The sequence below is a fragment of the Artibeus jamaicensis genome, unplaced genomic scaffold, assembly GCF_021234435.1.
Source record: "Artibeus jamaicensis isolate MK-2021 breed Jamaican fruit bat unplaced genomic scaffold, CSHL_Jam_final contig_465, whole genome shotgun sequence".
In the NCBI taxonomy this organism is placed as follows: Eukaryota; Metazoa; Chordata; class Mammalia; order Chiroptera; family Phyllostomidae; genus Artibeus; species Artibeus jamaicensis.
In genome coordinates this window covers 8,456,530-8,477,177 of record NW_026521843.1, presented here as the reverse complement: position 1 = coordinate 8,477,177, position 20,648 = coordinate 8,456,530, and the positions used below count along the sequence as shown (strand labels likewise).

The 20,648-nt window shown below is 39.9% G+C and overlaps 1 protein-coding gene across 4 annotated transcripts; it reads left to right on the top strand.

The window, feature by feature from the left end:
• The first annotated feature begins 1,121 nt into the window (after window positions 1-1,121).
• NT5C1B (5'-nucleotidase, cytosolic IB) lies at window positions 1,122-20,451 on the top strand. 4 transcript variants are annotated; one of them, XM_037151801.2, is made up of 11 exons: window positions 1,158-1,190; window positions 3,115-3,204; window positions 3,583-3,714; window positions 4,308-4,445; window positions 5,702-5,971; window positions 6,026-6,232; window positions 6,516-6,683; window positions 8,409-8,538; window positions 10,954-11,076; window positions 11,499-11,683; window positions 20,119-20,451. In XM_037151801.2, exons 1-11 carry the CDS (start codon window positions 1,158-1,160, stop codon window positions 20,449-20,451), a joined length of 1,809 nt encoding a protein of 602 aa, XP_037007696.1. The 4 variants fall into 4 exon arrangements, with proteins under 4 accessions (XP_037007697.1, XP_037007696.1, XP_037007695.1 ...); XM_037151800.2 differs by having other exon boundaries at window positions 3,532-3,714; XM_037151798.2 differs by having other exon boundaries at window positions 3,532-3,765.
• Window positions 20,452-20,648: the final 197 nt, after the last annotated feature.

The window sequence follows — 20,648 nt, the reverse complement described above, 5'->3', positions numbered from 1 at the left end:
TTCTACTTGAACTCTGTAAGATAGCTGTACCAAAACTATAAAATGGCTAGCATTGATTAATAGCTTATGAATGCTGGTCACTCTCAATTATGTCATATTATTCCAACTCTCACAAGTGTCATTTGATGTTGATACCATTATTATCTCCATCTTATAAATGAGGATGTTGAGATTGATGAAAAGTAAACAACCTGCTGAGAATTGCAGTGAGAGACAGGAAGTGAAAGGACCCAGGCGGCCTAATGTAGAATCTGCATGTTTTACTACCCAGAAGACCCCTCGGAGAACTTTGATGAAAGTGGCCCCAAACCTCTTCTAATACTCAAACTAAGATACCAACCCTCATGAAGAGAGGTCAGAAATCTGACTCAATCCATGATGGTTTGACCAACTCGGTTGGCATGGAACTTGAGTGAAGCTAAAATCAGAACTGTAAAATGCAGAACATTACTGAGGCCTATAAACCCAAGTTGGGCATTGGATTTGACATATTCTTCTCTGTGTGTACATGTGTGTGTTTAAGTTTTTAAGGATGGCACAGACAGCAGCAAGGACAGTGCAAGGATCATTCCATCTACCACACTGCGTTTAGCCTTGGGGAAACTGCTTTGACCTTGTGAAACGGAAATGATATTGCTGTGAAAGAAATACCAAACACTAAAGCTAAACTCAAGTCTATGCTCCATACTTAGAAAAAAATTTCAGCTCTCAAATATAGTCTCCAGATTTGCAGAAAATTCCCAAAAATCTGTCAGGATAAATGATAATAAATGATTTGGCCCATAAATGAGTTTGCCATTAATTTTGGCAGTATCAGAAAATGTAGTCACAAATTGAACCGATGTACTGGTGACCTAGAAATGCTAAAAAGAGATTTAAAAAGAAGGATCGGTAATAGTAATACTGCTACATATTAAATACTTGAACATTGTTTAGACATCAATTCCTAAAAAACTGGATGTACTCAATATGAATAAAGAATATTGGTATTTTTATAGTAATGTATTCTGAGTCAGTTTGTTACTATGGAATCACATGTGATGTCATAAATTCGACATTCTACACACAAGCCTGGACTGAGCAACTGAAACAACAAGAAATGGAGCTGGGGAGATGAACACCTGTGTAACAACCAAAGAATTTGAATAGTTAAAGAAATGAGTCAAACATCTCTGAAACAGAAAAAGAAGGTAAGTGAATTAAACATCCTAGAATCTTGCCAAAGAGCCAAGAAAAAGTAGCCATCAGTCCATCATTCACTTCTGGAACCTTCTCTGAAATAATTCAATCATTTTAGATGATCATTACGTGTACAAAAAAAATGGAGGGGGAAGTAAAGGAAATAAAGAAAATGGAGAAGGAGATTAAAGCATGTAGTATAAATCAAACCAATAAGTCAGCCTTTATTGAGTATATGCTCATATGTCAGTTGTAAGAGGTAAAAACACAGTGGCTACCTTTAAAGAATACACAGTCTAGACGGAAAGAAAATACCAAGTACAATGCGGTGCTCAGTAAATGCCATGCTCAGTGAAATACCAAGTACAATACTATAATGTGATCAAGATTATTATCATTTATCTGTTGAAGAAGCTCAACTTCAAGCTTAGACAAAGGTGCAGTCTGTTAATTTCTTTATGCTCTGTGCCTTAGGCTTAGAAAAAATCTGACCAGTGTTAGTTGGTCAGATTTTAGTGCTCTATGAAACACACAGCCAACACAGAGGATTGCTTAACTCCAGGAACTTCTCCTGGGTCACACTGATCTGAATTTGAAGAATATTAAAGGGAAGGCTACAGGTAAATAAAATGGTATATAGACAAAGACAAGTCACTTGGCAAAGAAGAATGTAAAGTGTAGAGTGAAGGGCATGCCAATCAGAGAAAGACAAGACACATCAAAGGTTCCCAGTCTGTCTATCCAAGTGAATGGAAAGTATATCCAGAAATGAAGCATAATTATATTCATGTTTTATAATATCACCCTAAATAAATGGGGTTAAGAAGTTGGGAAGATTTGAGGCCATGAGACCTATCAAAAGGCTATATTCTAAGCATATACACCCATGATGATCTGAGGTCTGGAACAAGACCATGATAATAGGCATGGAGAAGAGGGATTGGGTTTAAAATATCTTTTGAAGTTACAAGTACCAGGACTTCATGAAGATGGTGAAGGGTTGATGAAAAACTGTAGGATTAGTTCTAGGATCATGCAACTATGCCATTCTCTGCTGCCACAGACTCAATCATTCAACTAACACTGGTCAGACTTTTTCTAAGCCTAAGGCACAGAGCATAAAGAAATTAACAGACTGCACCTTTGTCTAAGCTAGAAGTTGAGCTTCTTCAACAGATAAATAATACTAATCTTGTTCACATTATAGCTACGAAATTAGCATGAACAATACAAATGGTAATCTAATACAATAGTACTTCTCTTGATTGAAAGTGAAAACAATAATTTGTGTAGGTGTCCATGAAGTGAGTCATCTTCTTGTGCTCTCTTACACAGTCTCCCTACAAGTATGAGTAATTAGATAATATGAACAGAAGGCACACCTGTCAATAGATCCAAACAGGATTAAGGATTAAGTACAGCACTGAGGTCCTTGACTTTAAAAATCAGACTAATATCAGTGAGGCTTAGATCCACATAATATTGGACCTATGGTTTATTAAGAAAATAAGACAAGTTGTTTCAATTCTGCATGGCAAAAATTAAAGTTCCATGAGTGGCAATCTTCAGAGTAATGGAGGAAAGAAAAAGGTAGTCTATGTGAGCAACCTCACATTTAAACCCAAGTATTGCTGGCCCCTGGAAAATTCTCCTACAGCATATCCCATACTGTAATTTTTTAAATGATAAACACCTCATGTCTTCAATCTATAAAGCACCAAATTTCTACCATACAATAATTTATATAGTTCTTTGGGGTATTATTTTTACTCATGCTTAGGAGAACAAGGCAAAAAATAATGTCGAACTCTATATATTTTTTGATATTGGCAAAGAGACAGATGCTACTTTTAATTTATCCTTTTATTCCCAAGTGCCAGGTTTTTAATGTCCCTGAGATTAAAATTAATAAACATTCTTTGTTTTCATATTAAGAATGAGTCTGGAACGAAATACTCAAGAGAAAGTCTAGAATCAGAGAAAAGACGGGAGTCTGACAAATCAGGAACTCGTGTGAAAACTCAGGTGAGCTGACCTCTTCATTGTCAGCAAGAAAATTAAAAAGCAGAAAGCATAATAAAATATTGGGGGCAGGGTGTTCTGGGAGACTGAACTACTGAGGTGTGTATTAAGGGACACTACTGCCCCTCATGGAGAGGTTAAGGAATACCTAGGAGAAGCTGGTCCCTGCCTTCCCTGTAGTACACATTTCCATGTTCACATAGAAAATATGGTGTAGAAACCATAGCTGCCTCCTCTGCTCAGCCAATGGGAGGAGACTGTCTTCGTTCAAATCAGGGAGGGAAGGGGAGTCTGGCCATGGCATTGACCATTTTCTGCACAATCTTTCAGATGAGGCATGCGGTCAATCCGAATCACTGGCTGAGATGTTGCCCCATGCGTGGTCACCTGGCGTGTAGACATTGCCTTAGGGCACCTGAGGGAACAGTCCTTCTTGGCCCCTGCTGCACAATACGTATTTATATTCACATGTGCCTGTTGTGGGAACAGGGCCAGCAGATCACCATGATCAGGGTGAGCAGAGATGGAACTACTGATTTTGTAGGGGAGCCACAGTCAGTCTGGGTGAGGGGAAGGGTATGGGGCATAGAAACTCTTCCACTCACCTCTCCATGGTCCCCTTCAGTGTTGTTCCTCCCAGAGGGCTCTAGTTGCTCATACGTAGCTGCCCTGGAGTCCCGTTGCAGCCTTGTTTAGGCCCACCTGCCCTCATCTTTGCATTCTAGTAAAAATGGTGGATATGTCTTTTTAGCATCTGTTTATGGGCTTATCCTTAAGGGAAGAAGTGGGGAAAGGGAGGGAAAATGGTCAGCTCTACTAAGTATCATGTAAGAGTGACAGGTGAAAAATATGAGCTATCAGATTTGTTTGTTGGTTTCCAATGCTCTTCCAGGTGGATCCCCACTTTGTCACTTCTAAGGGAAGTGAGGATTGGGCCAGAGCTAGACTAGTACTCAAGGACCAAGACTGAACTGAGGGTCGTAGTGGCCAGGGATCTTCCCAGTGTGTGCTGCTGTTCAGCTTGGCACGGCTATTCTGTAGGCACATGCATGGGGGGAGTGGGTGGTGGGGGAGTTACACCCCTGGGTCTCTTCTCTCTCCAAAAGGGATCACAAGAATTATCATTGCCGAAGACAGATTCTCGAGGGTACCTCGTGCGAAACCAGTGGTCCGGAACCTCACGAAGCCCATCCATCAGAGCCCCATCATTAGAGGAGCCCAGAAGCAAGAGTGCCAATCTTAAGGTAGAGAGGGAGGACCTGATAGCCTAATACTACTAATAATAGTAAGAATAATACTGAGACTGATGACAGTTAACATTTATTGATGCTTTCTACCTGTCAGCCCATTCTACTTACTTTACATGTTTTAGTTCATTGAGCCCTCACAAGACACCCCCTGTGAGCCCTATTTTACAGCTGAAAGAAACACAGAACAACTTGCCTAAGATTTCACGTCAATAATGCTAACAGAGCTAGTTTACAACCCCAGTTCACAACATCTATAAGCCATACATACACTTAATGATTAAACTCTGTAGTTGCTCATTCCTTTCTTCATTCATTCAATAATGATTGCGTACTCAAGACTAAGAAGGGGGTGGTGTAGAAAGGTCAACAAAGAAGATAAATTGTTGAAGAGTGTTACACTAAGCCTAGCCACATAAGAAAAAGTCAGTTTGTGGATTAAGTTGTTGGTTGCAGAGAGAGTGACACACATCCAGCCACTGGGAATACATATATTCCCACCAACCCATCTGTCTCTGTGGGGACTGGCTCAATCATCTAACAAAAAAAAAAATGCCTTTCAGAACACATGAAACTGACATAAAAATCAAAATAATATGTGCATGCTTAACAACTTATTGCACATCTTAGTCCAGGAGTCCCTTCTCCAGAATGGCTCCTTTGCTCCAGCTGAGCTCTGCACACAGAGAGACCTGAGGCAAAAGGGAGACACCAGTTTCTCCAGCCCAGCAACCTTCCTGCAAGCACCGCCTGAACCACAGGGTGAATGTGGAGGCAGCTATCTCCAAGGTGCTCTGTAGAGTCTTCTGGTGGGAACGTCTGGTCTAGTTGCTCATGTGGAGGTCACAGATGGAGGCAGGGCACAAGCAAGTTCCCTTACTCAAGCCCACCTGAAGGTCTCTAACTGGGCAGGTATACATACAGAAGTCACATGACAGAACTTTACAATCTGTGGGCCATCCACCTAAGGGCAAGAGAGAGGGCCTGTGACCTAGCTACTCAAAAAAAGGGGGAAGTGAAAGAAAGCAGACTGTGTCTGTGTCCACTTACCAGAAATACCTAATGTCTGGAGACATGGCATGCCTAAAACCCTTTACGCTCCACTTAAAAGAGCTGAGATGAACAAGGATCCAATTAAGGGCTAAGAATGGAACGGAGAAAGGGGCACCGGTCCTTCTCCTTGACTCCAGTTGGAGATGGGGACAGGGAAGACAGCCGATTGTTTAACTCAGACACCTGTCTTCTTGCTCCAGGTCCCCACAAGCTCCACAACCTCCCAGACGTCATCCACCTCCCAGAGCCAGCACGAGTCCACGCAGGAGCTGCCCCTACAGTCCTCCCCACCCACGCCGCCCGTGGCTCACACGCCCCCAGGGTTTCTAGACCCCCAGAGCCCTCCCACACCCCCTGAGCCCCAGGCTCAGCCTCAGTCCCAGCCCCCGTCCAGGCGCAGCAACAAGATGCAGGAGAACCATGAAGCCTGGGTGCATGGCACTGTGCGGGACTACCGGGACTCCCGGGACATGCGGGACTCCCGGGACATGCGGGATGTCCGGGACTTGCGGGATGTCCGGGACATGCAGCAGCGGGAATATCCGCGCACGCCCCCCAGTGAATGGAAGTCCTATGGCCAGCGCAAGACCACCTATACCTCCCAGCTGGACCGCGACTATATGCCCGACCTGTCTCGGCAGCGGGAGGATGAGAACGATGACGAGGAAGCCTACTGGTCATCCGTGAAGACACTGTATGAGAAGACCCCGGGCTGCTCACGCCCCCGGCCGGTGAGTAGGGCCCACTGACCGCGGGACCTGGGTGTCCCTCTGCTCAGCACCACAGCCCCAGTCTCCTCTCCAGGGATAGAGGAATCCCTTCCAAACCTCCCTTCTGCAGCCTGGAGGGGTGGGGGGAAAGGGTCCCAGGCCTCGGCTGTCTCCAGAATCCCAATGCCCCAAGCAAAGGCCCAGCAATTTTCTCCCCACACTGCCCTGGAATGAGCCCCATTCCCAATCCCTTCCAGTTTATGTGACTGTCTCCTCCCGCCTCCGTTGGCACCTCTGTCTGCAGCCAAAACCCAGGCATGCCATCACCATCGCTGTGTCATCCCAGGCTCTCTTCAACATGGTGGACGGCAAGAAAATCTATGAGGAGGAGGGTCTGGAAAAGTACATGGAGTATCAGCTCAGCAATGAGAATGTCATCCTGACCCCTGGGCCCGCGTTCCGCTTCATCAAGGTACTGGGCAAAGCTGTTGTTGTCCTTAGGCCCCGGGTCACACATGGGATCTCGTCTAGCTTCCCTTATGATCCCTAAGCCACCTCTGTCATTCTTGCCCTCTTGGTTGACCCCAAGTTGGACTCTGCTTTCACAGAGACTTCCAGACCAGACCCTTGCGGAAGAGATTCCAGCCCTAGATTTGAGATGCTGAGCTTTCTTGAGTGGAGTCCTAATTGGGAGGCCCAGTAGCACAAACAGAAACCTTTGTCCCCTCCCTAGAAGGAGTGGCAGCCAGAAGCAATGAGTTCACAACTGTAAGCACTAGCAGAGATAAAATGCCTCCTTAAAATAAGATGAAATTCACTTTTGCTGCTTTTGCCCCAAACATAGCAAATTAAAAAAACAAAGAAACAAACAAGATGTTCTTGGCACTTAGGGGCATAATATTAAGAAGGTAAGGTGCTCTAAATTTATACATAAATATATAGCACTTACAGTTGTGATCCTCTATAAAACTTAAACAAACATTATGCAATAGCATCATAACAAGGCAGAAACAAACGATGCTCCCACCAGTTGTAAGTAGAACTTATGGGGCATCGGAGGAGCACAGGAGGAAACCAGCCACCTATTCTAAAGACTCCTGTTTGAAAACAGACCAAACACTGTTTGGGCAACACACACACTAAAGTTGGAACAATAGACCATTAGCATGGCACTTGTGCAAGGTTAACATGCAGATTATTTTTCACAATAAAAAATAATCATCAATGCAAGTGTCCATGAACAGGTGATTAGAGAAAGATGTGGTACATACAGACAATAGAATATTACTCGACCATATAAAAGAAAAGAATCTTACCACTAGCAACAACATGGTTGGACCTTAAGGGTATCATGGTAAATGAAATAAGTCAAACAGACAGTGGGCTGGGATGGGAGTAAAAGACAGAAAACTGTACCTGAACAACAACAATTAAAATAAATTGTTTCAAAAAATAAATTTAAATTAAAAATTCTAGTTTCAAAACAAATAAGTCAGACAGAGAAAGACAAATTCTATATGACTTCACTTACATGTGGAATCTAAAGAATGAGATAAATGAAAAAAAGGAAAGAGACTCATAGATACAGGGAACAAAGTGAGGATTGCCTCAGAGGTTTGGAGAGCTGGGCAGAAAGGGGGAAAGGATCAAGAAGTACGAATTGCAAACAGACATGGGGATGTAAAGTGCAGCATAGGAAATATAGTCAATAATATTATAATAAGTATGTATGGTGCCAGGTAGGTCCTAGAATTATCAGGCAAATCACTTTGAAAATTATATAATTGTCTGACCATTGTGCTATACACCTGAAACTCATTTGAAATGATATCAGATATCAACTGTAACTGAAACATGAAAAAAAAATCAGATGATCAAGAAAAGTAGATTTTACAAAACAAGCAAAAAAAAAAGTAGACAAAGCATAAAATGCTAGTAGACCAAATGTTGTAACAATTGTAACAAATTGTAACAGATAAGTATTAACCTATATATTCACTAAGCATTTACTGAAGTCCTGTGTGAGAGGCATAACTCACAGAAATGAATGACAGCACCCCACCTTAAAGGAGCTATAATGTCTCAGTGAAGAGTCTTCAAAGCTTGAATTTGACACTGATGAGACCCCTTCTCTCCAGACCCCCAACACCCACCTCGCCTGGCCCTCTTTGCACACACTCATGTTTGTAACCAACAGGCCCTGCAGCATGTCAATACTAGACTCCATGATCTGTATCCGGATGAACAGGACTTATTTGATATTGTACTGATGACTAATAACCATGCCCAAGTGGGAGTGCGGCTTATAAACAGCGTCAATCACTATGGTAAGTAAAATAAATACCGTGTGGAAGAACAGCTCGCTGCTCCGGGAGAGAGAAGCCATGTTATTTTGCTAACTGTGGCCTAACTAATGCAGTGTCTTTGATACTGACACCCCCTTCTGCGTGAGGAATGTTTATTTGCCTATGTCAGAACAAGAGAGGCCATGTTCATTTTTAACTTCAGCACAGAGTTGGACCCAAAGCTCTGGACTTAACTTGTCAAGTGTGAATTTCAAAGTCTTAATCCCAGGTCCTGCAATATATTTCTGTTTTATGTTTTTCACTTCTGAACTTGACTTCAAGGAGCCGTCAACCCAGGGGCTTTCACTGTGTGATCAAACTTCTTGCTCACCACAGATACATGTTAAAGGTTCAAAGGTTTCACCTCTCCTTTCCACTCTTAAAATCTGTTTCTCCCTGGCTGCTCTCCCACACATCAGATCCAGAATCAGGCCAGCAAAATTGTCTTGATTCCTTTACATGGAAAAGTTAGATGAACTCTAGTCTCTTCATAGCATTTTCATCAATGTGTAGGAGACTTTAAGAGAAAGTCCCCCTTCTTCCTGCTATGGAATTACCTGACTTCTTATTTGGGGATTTGTAGCCTATTTTCTTAAGTGACATCCAGAGGAAAACACTAGTAGCAGATTAGCATTTTATGGGTATGCCAACCCAAAATAAGGTGTAAATTTGGCATATTTAAATTCTTCATTTCAATGGGGCATATTTATAAGTAATCAAGATATATTACAACGTATGAGTTTAATAGTATCCTAACTATAAGGCTGATGCCTTACTGTGACATACTTTAAAACATGTTTGCCCTTCAAAAATGCAGCCTTCATAGTGTTTACGACATGAAAAGAATGTATGTAAAAGGTTTAGCATACATGACTGACATAGATCAGTTACTCAGTAAAGTGCAATTATTTGATTTATTTGGCAATATAGGTATACCTACCCCTCACCACAATGAGCCCATCAAAGGTAGTGACATAAAAAACACTGTTATCTACCTATTATTAAATCTGCTAATTAACTGATTGAGCCGATCTTCTCATGCAGCAGCCTTGTTCATGGCATAACAAACAACCTTTCACTTGGAAGAAGAATTAGTCACTTGCCTTCTCTGGGTGTCAAGGCAATTTGTACATCTCTCCGCTATAGTCTTTGTTACATTATAGTTATGTTTATGTTACAAGCCCAGCTCCTCAGTGACTATTGCCTTTTTGAGCAGACAATGTTTTAGTCGCTTCTAAAGCCCCAGTGCCACCACATAATTTCTGATCATTAAATTAATATAATTAAAGATGCGTAGAGTGCAGTTTTGTGCCACATCAGCCACTGTTGGCTTAAGTGAAAAACAGAGCATTTTGTTAACACCACAACAAACGCTTGCACCTCAGCTGTCGATGGATCTTATCTGCTCTCTTGGTCCATAGAGGTGATACACTCAAAACTCTGCTTTCTGTGATATGCAGCTACCCAGTCTATGGCAGATCTAAAACCACTTTGAATGTGTATAAACCTTATATGCATAAGGTTACACTTCATTTAGTTGTTCACACATTGTTGAAGGTTTTGCTTTTATAAATGATCCTGCACTGAGACATTTCTACATAAATCTTTTTCAGAGTCACAGATAACTCCCTTAGAATAAACCCCAAAAGAAAGCAATCCTGTGTCAAAATAAATAAACCTATTAAAAGCTCCTGATATGTGTTGTCAAATTACTTTTTAGATAGCTCTTACCAATCCATACTTTCATGCACAGTGTATTTGAGTGCTTATTTGACAAATCTTTCAGCAACATCCAGAACTTTTATTTCCAAGTTGTTGTTGCTTTGAAAGGCATTGATGGTATATTAGTGTTTAGTCTGCTAATAAGTCCATTTAGAATTTCCAGTCAGGAAGTAGAAACAATTTCAGACTTTTTGTTGTGGTTTTTAGAAAGCCATTCAATTCCTAGCACAACTTTTTATCACTGTTGTATTGTCCCTGAAGAATGACAGAAATGGTACCTAAAACAGAGCCACACTTTAACCAGGCCCTTCAGCAAGTAAGGAGGCTGCGGTTGAAGGACAGAGCCAGCGTGAGCCGGAGGACTTAGACAAGACTTCGGGTCTCAGTTTCCTTCTCTGTAATGGAAATAATAGTGCTGCCATACAGTTGTGAGACTAAATCAGCAAGGTCAATGTGGAGGGACCTCACACATTATTATGTGCCAAATGCATCTAGTATTATATAAAACTTTGGTGCTAAGAAGGTAATCTTCATTTTCTAGTACTGGTGCTAAGAAGGCAATTCTAAAACCCCAGTAGGCACTCAGTTATTCTTAAGATAACTCCCATTCCCATTTACAGTAAGTATATTGTTTTTAACCTCTAACATAATGAAATCTTTCTTGCCCCATAACAGGCTTACTAATTGACCGCTTCTGTCTGACTGGAGGGAAAAGCCCCGTTGGCTATTTGAAGTCCTATCTTACCAACCTGTATCTTTCTTCCGATTCTGAAAAAGTACAGGAAGCAATAAAAGAAGGTATTGGTCTGGTTTCATCCCAGTACTCAATAGAGAGCTTTGCACTGGTGGTTACTTCCATTGGGTTTTCCATTGGCTTATGCCAATGGTTTCTACGGCTTATGCCCTTGTTGGGTTTCCTAAGGTATTTCCGCCAAGTGGCATCCCTTAAGTTTGTCTTTTACAGCATTGACCTTCCTGGAAGTGGATATCCTCAGTGATCTTCTTATAACCCATTTTACACTTTCCCATCCCTTCTAAAAATGGGGGCAGTACGTAGACAACGGTTGAGATGTGCAGTTGTGGAGGGGAGTGGAGTCATCAGAGAAAGAGCCAGAGGAAATGCAAGATCTGGGATGGCTTCTTCTTATATTGTAATGGTAGGAACTAAATATCATGACCCTGAGAGGAGCATTAATCAGTCCCCATGGTCTACCTACCAGGGATCGCCGCTGCAACAATGTTTGATGGAGCCAAGGACATATCGTACTGTGAGACACAGCTCCGCGTGGCTTTCGATGGGGACTCTGTCCTCTTCTGTGAGGAGTCCGAACATATTACCAAGGACCGTGGGCTGGACAAATACTTTCAACATGACACAGTATTTGACAACAAGTCTCTGGCTCAGGTAGGTTCAAGGCACTCTAATTAATTTTGATCTGCTTATTTCCCAATAGATATCAGTATATGTTCCCTGGATGGCTTTTAGATTATTCTAGACAAGCCACTCCCCACTTCTGAAGCTTTGCAGTTTTCTCCCTTTCTTTTGTGAACTCCTCATTTTGAAGCCTCTGCAGCTTATTTTAAAGTTTAGTGTTCTTTTATCTAGCCTTTTAGAAATGTTTCTATGATCTTATGAAAATGACTTCACCCCCTCTGAATTATGAGTAACAGGTCTTATGGCTTACCAATAAGCCATTTCTACATAACAGGTTCTCAAAATAGTAAGGTCATTTCCAATAGGTCAGTAAACATTTGTTGAACTGCTTTGCCCATAACCTCAAACTCAGTGAAGGCATTTCTTAATTGAGAAAATCTGCAAAAGCGACAGCTTGAGATGACTCAAATAATGAGCCTCAAACCAGTGCAAACTATGAAAACCTAATCAAAATGAAACTGAATATGTAGATGTTTTGGAATCAATCCACAAACTGAAGTTGAAGTGTTAAAGTCATGCTGTGAAATGAATGAAACCTACAACTTCTATCCCAAAGGAAATTTGAAGAATCAAAATATTCTCCAGGCTGAATCTGAATTAATGGATCATTCAGTTTTAATCTATGAATCTTGGCAAGAAATTTAATTGACCCTTGTTCCAGCTCTTCTTGAACTTAAGATAAACTTAAACATTATTTTTATTACATTTATAAAAGTATGAATGGACTAACTGAAAACTGACAAGCTTTACTAACTCACCTTACATTGCAGCAAGTGATATTTAAACTCCGTCTGTGTGTTTAACTGTATCGCATCTTCCTAAATAGCTCCTCTGGAAGACCGGCTCTCATGTTATGAAGTCGTTCAGTATTAACAAAGTTTGCTGTTGAGAAGAAAATCATTTGTTATATATTTTTAAAATATTTTTATTTATTTATTTTTTAGAGTTAGGGGAAGGGAAGGAGAAAATGGGAGAGAAACATCAATGTGTGGTTGCCTCTCATATGTCCCCCAGTGGGAACCTGGCCTGCAATCCAGGCATGTGCCCTGACTGGGAATTGAACTGGTGACCCTTTGCTTCACAGGCCTGTGCTCAATCCACTGAGCTACACCAGCCAGGCCATTTGTTATATTTTATATATGTCTGCTTTGCTAAAATTCAGAGCCCGTCGTTTATCAGCCTTGAACTATCACTGAAATGTGGAAGATCTCCAAAAAAAGAACACATGCACACACGAATCTTAAAAAAAAAAAGAATTACTTCAAGAAAATCTTAAAATATCATTTTCTCATCCAGGTAATTAATTAAAATTTCTTTTAGATTTTGCTTTTATCCGTTTTTGTTTTTTTTTTTTTTTGCATTAAACACCTAAATACCCCATTAAACAATTGAAATTGAGAAACCCAACACTGGTTATTACAGGAATACCCAACAAATTTCTGCTTAATCACACTTGCTTTCATTATGCAGGAGCTAGAGTTACCGTGCGTTTTTTAACATGGAAAAGGCAGCTTTTCTATAAAGACCAGGCTTTACCAGATCTGTTCCATTGATGAGAATGTTACAGGGTATGATGCCTACCCAAGGCTTTCTAGTATTTTGGCCATGAGGTCTGGCCATAGCCATGTCCCGATTGCCTCCAATAGAGGAGATCTAAGAGTCATCAGCAAGTGGGACAGCTGGGGAGGGTTAATTTGGCCACTCTGAGCATAGTCTATAAGCCCCCAATGTGACGCCATGACTAGTAAGGGGTGTCTCCTGATTTGATCTCCTCCTCGTCTCGCCATTCTGAGAGTCACCTCCAGGTATCTCTGTGAGAGTCAACCACCAGAAACTTATCATTTGGATAAAGTTCAATTTACCAGTGTGTTCTTTTTTTGAATTGTGCTTTTAATGTCATATCTAAGAAATCTTTGCCTAACCCAAAGTCATAAAAATTTCCTGTTTTGCATAAAATTTTTATTAAAATTATAAAAAATTGGGGTTTTTGGAATCTGACCTATTTTTAATTAATTTATATTATTTAATGATATTTCCACAAAACATTGGTTAAGGTGGTATCGGTCCTCCAGATTTATTATTTTCCATGTATCTTTGGGATACTCTGTCTCCTTTGCATGTTTACACAGACTTAAGAATTAGCTCGTCCACTGTTTTGTGATTGTGTTAAATTTATACTTTAATCTTGGGAAAATAGTTACCTAAACATCAAGTCTTGACATGGTATATCTCTCCATTTATTTAGGTCATCTTTGATTTCTTTTATCAGTGGTTTATAGGTTTCAGCCTACAGATATTAGGTATCTTTTACTAGATTTATTTCTAAATCTCATAACTTTTGGTGCTATTATAAATGATACTTTAAAGTTTTTAAGTCCCAAGTTCATTACTGCAAATATAAAGAAATGCACTTGGTTTTTGTACACTATACTGACCTTGCATCCTGCAAATTTGTTGAGGTCACTTGTTAGTCACAGTACGATTTTGTAGATTTGAGATTTTCTATGCAGGCAGTGTTGACTGTGAATGAAAACAGTTTTACTTCTATGCTTCCATTCTGTATGCCTTTCATCTTTCTTGCCTTATTACCCGTGCTAGGTGCTTACAGTATACAAGGTGAAGTAATCACAGTTAACTTTTAGTTTTATGCCACATCACGTTTAATGTAAGAACCCACCGTAGTATGTGATAACTCCCTCCTGTGTTTCATGCTATTGTGATATATTTAGTTCCACTTATAAAGTCCCAACACCTTGCTACTATTTTTTAATTTGGGTAATCAGTTTATCTTTAGAATGAATATGAATAAGACAAAAATATGTTTTTGATATTCATTTTTACTTTAAACCTTTCCAGGGACCTTTATTTCTTTTTATAGATTCAGGTTTTTCCCTGGCAGCATATGCCTTCAGCCAGAATAACTCATATGCTGTTATCAAAAACTCTGTTTTTATTTATCTGAAGATTCTTTATTCTTCTTTGTTTTGAAAAATATTTTCTCTGGATAGAGCTCCCTGCATTTACCGTATTTCTCTTTCAGCCCTTTACAGATATATGTTCATTGTCTTCTGACTTACATAGATGCTGAAAACAAATTGCTCTAAATTCTCATCTTTGGACCTCTGTGTGTAATATGTCTATTTTTCTCTGGCTGCCTTCAGGACTGGGTGCTTGAATTTCAGCAGTTTGAACATGGTGGTGTGTGTATCTGTGTGTCTGTGTGTCTGTGCGAGTGTTTCCACAGGAAGGCAATGCCCTGTTCTTTTTAACGTGTTGCTATTTTCCTGTTCATTTTCAACTGAGTAATCTCCACTGAACTATCTTCAAGTTTACTGGCTCTTTCCTCAGCTATGTTAACTCTAATGATAAACCCATCAAAGGCGTTTTTATTTCTGTACTATAATTTTTATTTCCAGCTCATAATTCAACTCTTACATTTTCCATCTCTTTGCTGAAATTACAAGTCTACTGATACATGTCATCCACCTTTCAATTAATCCACATTTCAATTAAGATACTAATTGTAGTTACTTGCAATTCCCTGTCATATGTATGACATCTAGATAATCACTGACTCTTCTGCTGCTAATCACTCTCTCTTGAAAGTTGATCATTTACCTTTAGTGTAGTCTCAGAGTTCTTTAATCAATTTCCAGTCATAGTGTGTTGACAGTAGAGGTTTTGGTAAATAGTATTTTTGCCTGGTGTCCTCTTCTGCTAACAATCAGTGTGATGGATTTAAACAATCAAGTCAGGAGTTTAACTAGCTGTGCATTTTTTATTGCTGCCATTGTTACCTTCACTCCACCACAGGCCTCAGACTCCTCAGGTCGGTGCTGGGGGTTTTGTCCTGTTCTACTTTCAGCCATAGGCCTTCCTGTCCTGTCTGTGCCTCCAAGGGGGTCTCCACATTGTCACCCCTCTCCCAAATGTTACTGTTTGTCTCTGACGGCTGGCTTGGTGATGGTGGGGGGCACTCTCTGTTGTCCTAGTTCAGCCCAAATCTAAGGCAATTCCTGTATCTCCTTGGCCTTAGGGGTGAAGTTTAATCATTGATCTTGCCTTTCCTCCAGTGATAGGAGCTATCCAATGGTCTGGGTCCCTGTCAGTATCCAGTCCCTTTCCTGGGAGTGCAGTTTTTCCTTTCCCCTTCCCTTTCGGTATCGGATCTTTACCTGTGCCCTGGGGAGGGCGCAGGGGTAGCAGTGTTTGAAGTCTTCCTTTCAGCAGTTTAAGACTTTTGTCCTTTAGGAGGTATGGGACAATGTCAGTCTCTTCTCAGGGTGACAGCCGCTCCTGTCCTCCAAACCTGTACTACCTGTGACTGCATTCTTTCATCCCCCCCGCCCCCCGCCTGCAGACTGTCTCATAAGTGACTAGTGAGGTCTACAGGGCGGCTGTGGGGGAGCCTGGAAGGGAGCATGTGTTTCTTGTGTCTGTAGCTCCCAGGGCTTCTTTGCTTTCATCAGCCCACACTTGGCCTTTATCAATTTGTTCCCTGAAATAACCAGAATTTTTCACACTTGCTTCTATGGTATCTGGTATGCTTCCTTCAGTGATCTGCCAAAAATGTACCAGTCCATGAACCCCATCTGTCTTTGAAGAGACCTTAGATTTTTCCTTAGATTTTGATCCCTTAGATTTCATGTTAGTTGGTTGCCCTGATAACTCAGCTCTCTAATGGGTTCAAGAAAAGTTCTATTTTTTAGACTATTTGGCTTTTTCTTATTGTTAGGTTATGAGTAAGTCTTTCCAGCTGTCTACCTCCAGACAGCTTTCAATGTTGCCAATCATACAGCTCCTCAAGAAGTATTTTGAGTAACTTTCTCTCATATTTCTACATTTTATTGGTGAGTTATGTACTTAAACTACTGTACAAATATATAAATTATAAAACATACCCGAAATAAAACTAGGAAAGGATGATATGGATACCTGGTTTTAATATGGTGACGTACACTGACCAGTCTCCATCTATCCCTTGGGAAGGTACTCAGCCTCAGAAAGGAGAACTGTGCTCCTCCGGGTTTCAAAGCCAACACGTGAGCAAGGTGCTCCTGCCAACAGTCACTAGACCCTTTCTGCTGCTGTTGCTCTCCACCCAGAAAAGAGTTATGGTTTTCTCACCTATGTACGTGCCTTTCACCTTTAGGAAGTACATTTTTTGCTCTTTTTTTTTTCTGTATATGTAGCCTCTGAGAAAACAAAACTAAGTAAAAGATAACATCGATAAGCCATGTTTGCAGGAAATCGCTTGTTTCCAAGACAACAGAGAAGAAGGGAAAGTTTGGATTGTGGAAACAAGATAGTCTTCAAATGCAGACAACTGTAACTGAACAACAATAAAATAATTTTTAAATAAGCAGGGGATCATAAATAAGCAATAAAATCAATAGAAATTATCTGACATTAAGAAGCATATTATAAGCCCAAAGACTTTTTTTCAAATTATGCCTAAAGTAGTAATTCATAAACAAGAAGAGATAAGTTTGGAATAGAAATGAAGAATAAAATTTTATATTAAAAAAATACAATCCTTGGCCTTTCCCTTAAACCCTCTAATTCCTCCTAGGTAAGCCAATCTACTCCAGTGATGAGTAATAAAAAAAGAACCAGCACAGAACACAGGCAAAGATACTACAAGAAAAGGGCAGACAAAGAAGAGAAAAGTATAATAACAGATGAACTCTCAGCAAATACTTGCCAAAGTATAGGTGAAAGTTGTGACTAAACATTTACCATGACTTTTCAAAACTTAATAAAGCAGTGTCATGAAGTGGAAAGGCAAGACTAGGGAAGAGATGGTAAAATGTTAAATGGTACTACTCTGGAAATGAGTAGAATTGAAAAATAATAATTTAGGAAGGAAAAAGACAGAACTAGATCACAGGTGAAGAAAATCCAAAATATGCGTAATTTGCATAATTGGAATCCTTGAAGAAAAACACTGAAATTATGTTCTGTGGGGAGGAGAAAAGGGTTGTATGTGGTAAATATAAAGAGATATGTATATGAAGAAAAGATTCTGAATTACCAGAAGATCTTCATATATGCATTTAACTATTAAAAGATTAAAGGGCACATGTGTAGCAGGGAAATAGAAGAGAATGGTCATGAGACATGCCCTAGTAAAATTATTTGACTTCAAAGATGAAGTAGTGATTTTCTGGGCAACCTGCACATACAAGTGGAGGGGGGAGAAAACCTCAGCTGTTCCTGCTCTTTCCACAGCAGCACTCAATGGTGAAAGACAGGGGTGCACTAGGACTGGTGGGAACGCAGATTGGTGCAGCCACTGTGGGGAACAGTGTGGAGGTTGCTCAAAAAATAAAAAATGGAACTGCCGTATGACCCAGAAATTCCACTTCTAGGTAAATATCTGAAGAAACACTAATTTGAAAGAATATAGGCACCCCTAATGTTCATTGCAGCGTTATTTACAATCGCCAAGATATGGAAAGCCCATCAATAGACCCGTGGATGAAAAAGCTGTGCTACATTTACACAATGGACTAGTACTCAGCCATGAAGACTAATGGAATATTACTTAGCCATAAAAAAGAATAAAATCTTATCATTTGCCGTAGTACGAATGGACCTGTAGGGTATTACGCTAAACGAAATAATTAGCTAAAGTCAAATACCAAATGATTTCATTTTCATGTGGAATCTAAAGAACAAAATAAATGAACAAACAAAATTGAAACAGACTGGTAGTTGCTACAAGGGAAGAGAGTTGGGAGCCGGGTGAAAAGGTGAAGGGATTTAGAAGTACAAATTGCTAGTCACAAAACAGTCCCAGGTATGTAAAGTACAGCATAGGAAATATAGCCAATAATACTGTAATAACTGTGTTGGTGCCAGCTGGGTACTAGAAATATTGGGGTAAACATGTTGTAAAGTATATCATTGTCCAACCACTATGCTGTACACCTGCAACTAATACAAAATAATACCAAATATAAACTGTAATTAAAAATAGTGATTAAAAAAGATTTAAAGAAAAGACTTACAAGATCAGTACTTGTAAGAACATACGGAAAGAATATATAAATCGCAGATTCCAGATCCAGCCAAAAGTTCCTTCAAGTAAAAAGAAAACAGGTCAACATTTGAGAACATACACTATTCTCAGGGAATTTTACTCCGTAACTTGCCTTGACAAAGTAAGGACTAGAGGACACATCTTGGTTAATATGCAGATGACTAGAAACACAAAGGCACAAATGGGCCTAGAAAACATTTAGTCATGTAACCCAAACTAAACAATCCTGGGGATTATGGAGCAGAAAAGGAAGCACCTATTGACGTGCCCCTAGATAGAAATTACATAACTAGGGAACTGGGAGAACATGGAGCAAAACAGTCTAAGGAAGAGTAAGTATGCTGATGTCTTCAGTTATGATAACTGATCGAAGGATAAAGTATAAAGCTGATAAACAGAAATATGAGAATCTTCAGTAATGCAAACATAAGCAAGTAAAATTGCAGAAGAGAGGATAAGAGAAAGGTAAAGAAGTACTCTAAATTCATTTTTTCTCATTGTTAAAAATAACAGGTCCTAGATTTAAAAATAAACAGAGTACTAAGGGTACTATACAACGTTATGGTTACTGAGGGAACCAACAGAATGAAACAATATAAACTATCTTTAATCTTCGAAGAAACACACATACACACACCTGCACACAGAAAAAGACACTTGTTCATGAATAATACTTGAAATTTTAAACATGAAAAATACAGTAAAAAGCATGAGAACCATTACCATGTATATTTGTAATTCCAATGAATATAAATGTCCTAAAACTCAAATTTTGTTTTAAAAATTAAGACTTTTCAGATTGGATCACATGGCAAAATCCAGTTCTGTGTTCCGTAGCATAGCTCTAGAGCCAAAACTAAGTGTTTAGAAAGAATGAAGATAAAAGGTAGTATGCTGATATACAGACTATTTGAGAATATAAAACAAGGCTGGATTCAAGCCAACAAGGCATGAAACGACATAAAACAGTATACTTTATAAGGTTATAATGTGCAATTCACAAAAAGCAAATTAAAATAGTGCTTTTAAGAATAAAATGAACTGGATCCCACTTTGCCATCAAAAGTTTATGACGGTTGCCTTGGTTAAACTCTTTCATAGACACTTCTTTCACTCTTAAAAATATTTGTTTAGACAGCAAATTATACGATCATCCTACATTTATTTGAGGAATGCAAGATGGCTCCATATAAGGAAATATGTTCAAATAAATGCAAGGAGTCTCAGCATTGTGCCACTGACTTTATAATACTGCATGCAGTAGTACATCCTCTCATAAGCTCTTACAAGCCTCTGCTTTCTCAGCATGCACTTCATTTGGTTCACTGGATCACAGCTGTGACATATGTTCCTTTTACAGGGTCCCTTGAAAAGCTTTCTGGAAGATTTAGGCAGACTGCAAAAGAAGTTTTATGCCAAAGACCAACGGTTATGTTGCCCTATCAGGACCTACCTGGTTACGGCCAGGAGTGCAGCCAGCTCAGGTGCTCGAGTGCTGAAAACCCTTCGCCGGTGGGGTCTAGAGATAGATGAAGCCCTTTTCCTTGCTGGAGCCCCCAAAGGTCCCATCTTGGTGAAAATACGGCCCCATATCTTCTTTGATGACCACATGTTCCACATTGAAGGGGCACAGAAATTTGGCACTGTCACATCTCATGTACCTTATGGCATTAATCAGAAATTGAACAATTAGACATGGGGAGGAGCAATAAAGCAGTGAGTCTGGTATTACAGAGCCACTTCTTGTGGATCTCCAGGGTAATTAGGCATCTCAGAAGACTGGACCTCAGAACTTAGTTCATCTGCCAAAGTTTTCTTTTAATTTTTTTGAAAATATTTTGAACCTTCAAGTTACCTTCAAGCTACTTGTTTTTGAGATGTCCACGCTGT

What these genes read in the sequence shown, in the direction of transcription:
- NT5C1B (XM_037151798.2), top strand. Translation starts at nt 1,158, where the DNA reads ATGAGTCAAACATCTCTGAAACAGAAAAAGAAG. An exon ending in GAACTCGTGTGAAAACTCAG is followed by an intron (nt 3,205 to 3,531) that starts GTGAGCTGACCT and finishes ACAATCTTTCAG; the next exon opens with ATGAGGCATGCGGTCAATCC. An exon ending in GCTGCTCACGCCCCCGGCCG is followed by an intron (nt 6,233 to 6,515) that starts GTGAGTAGGGCC and finishes CTCTGTCTGCAG; the next exon opens with CCAAAACCCAGGCATGCCAT.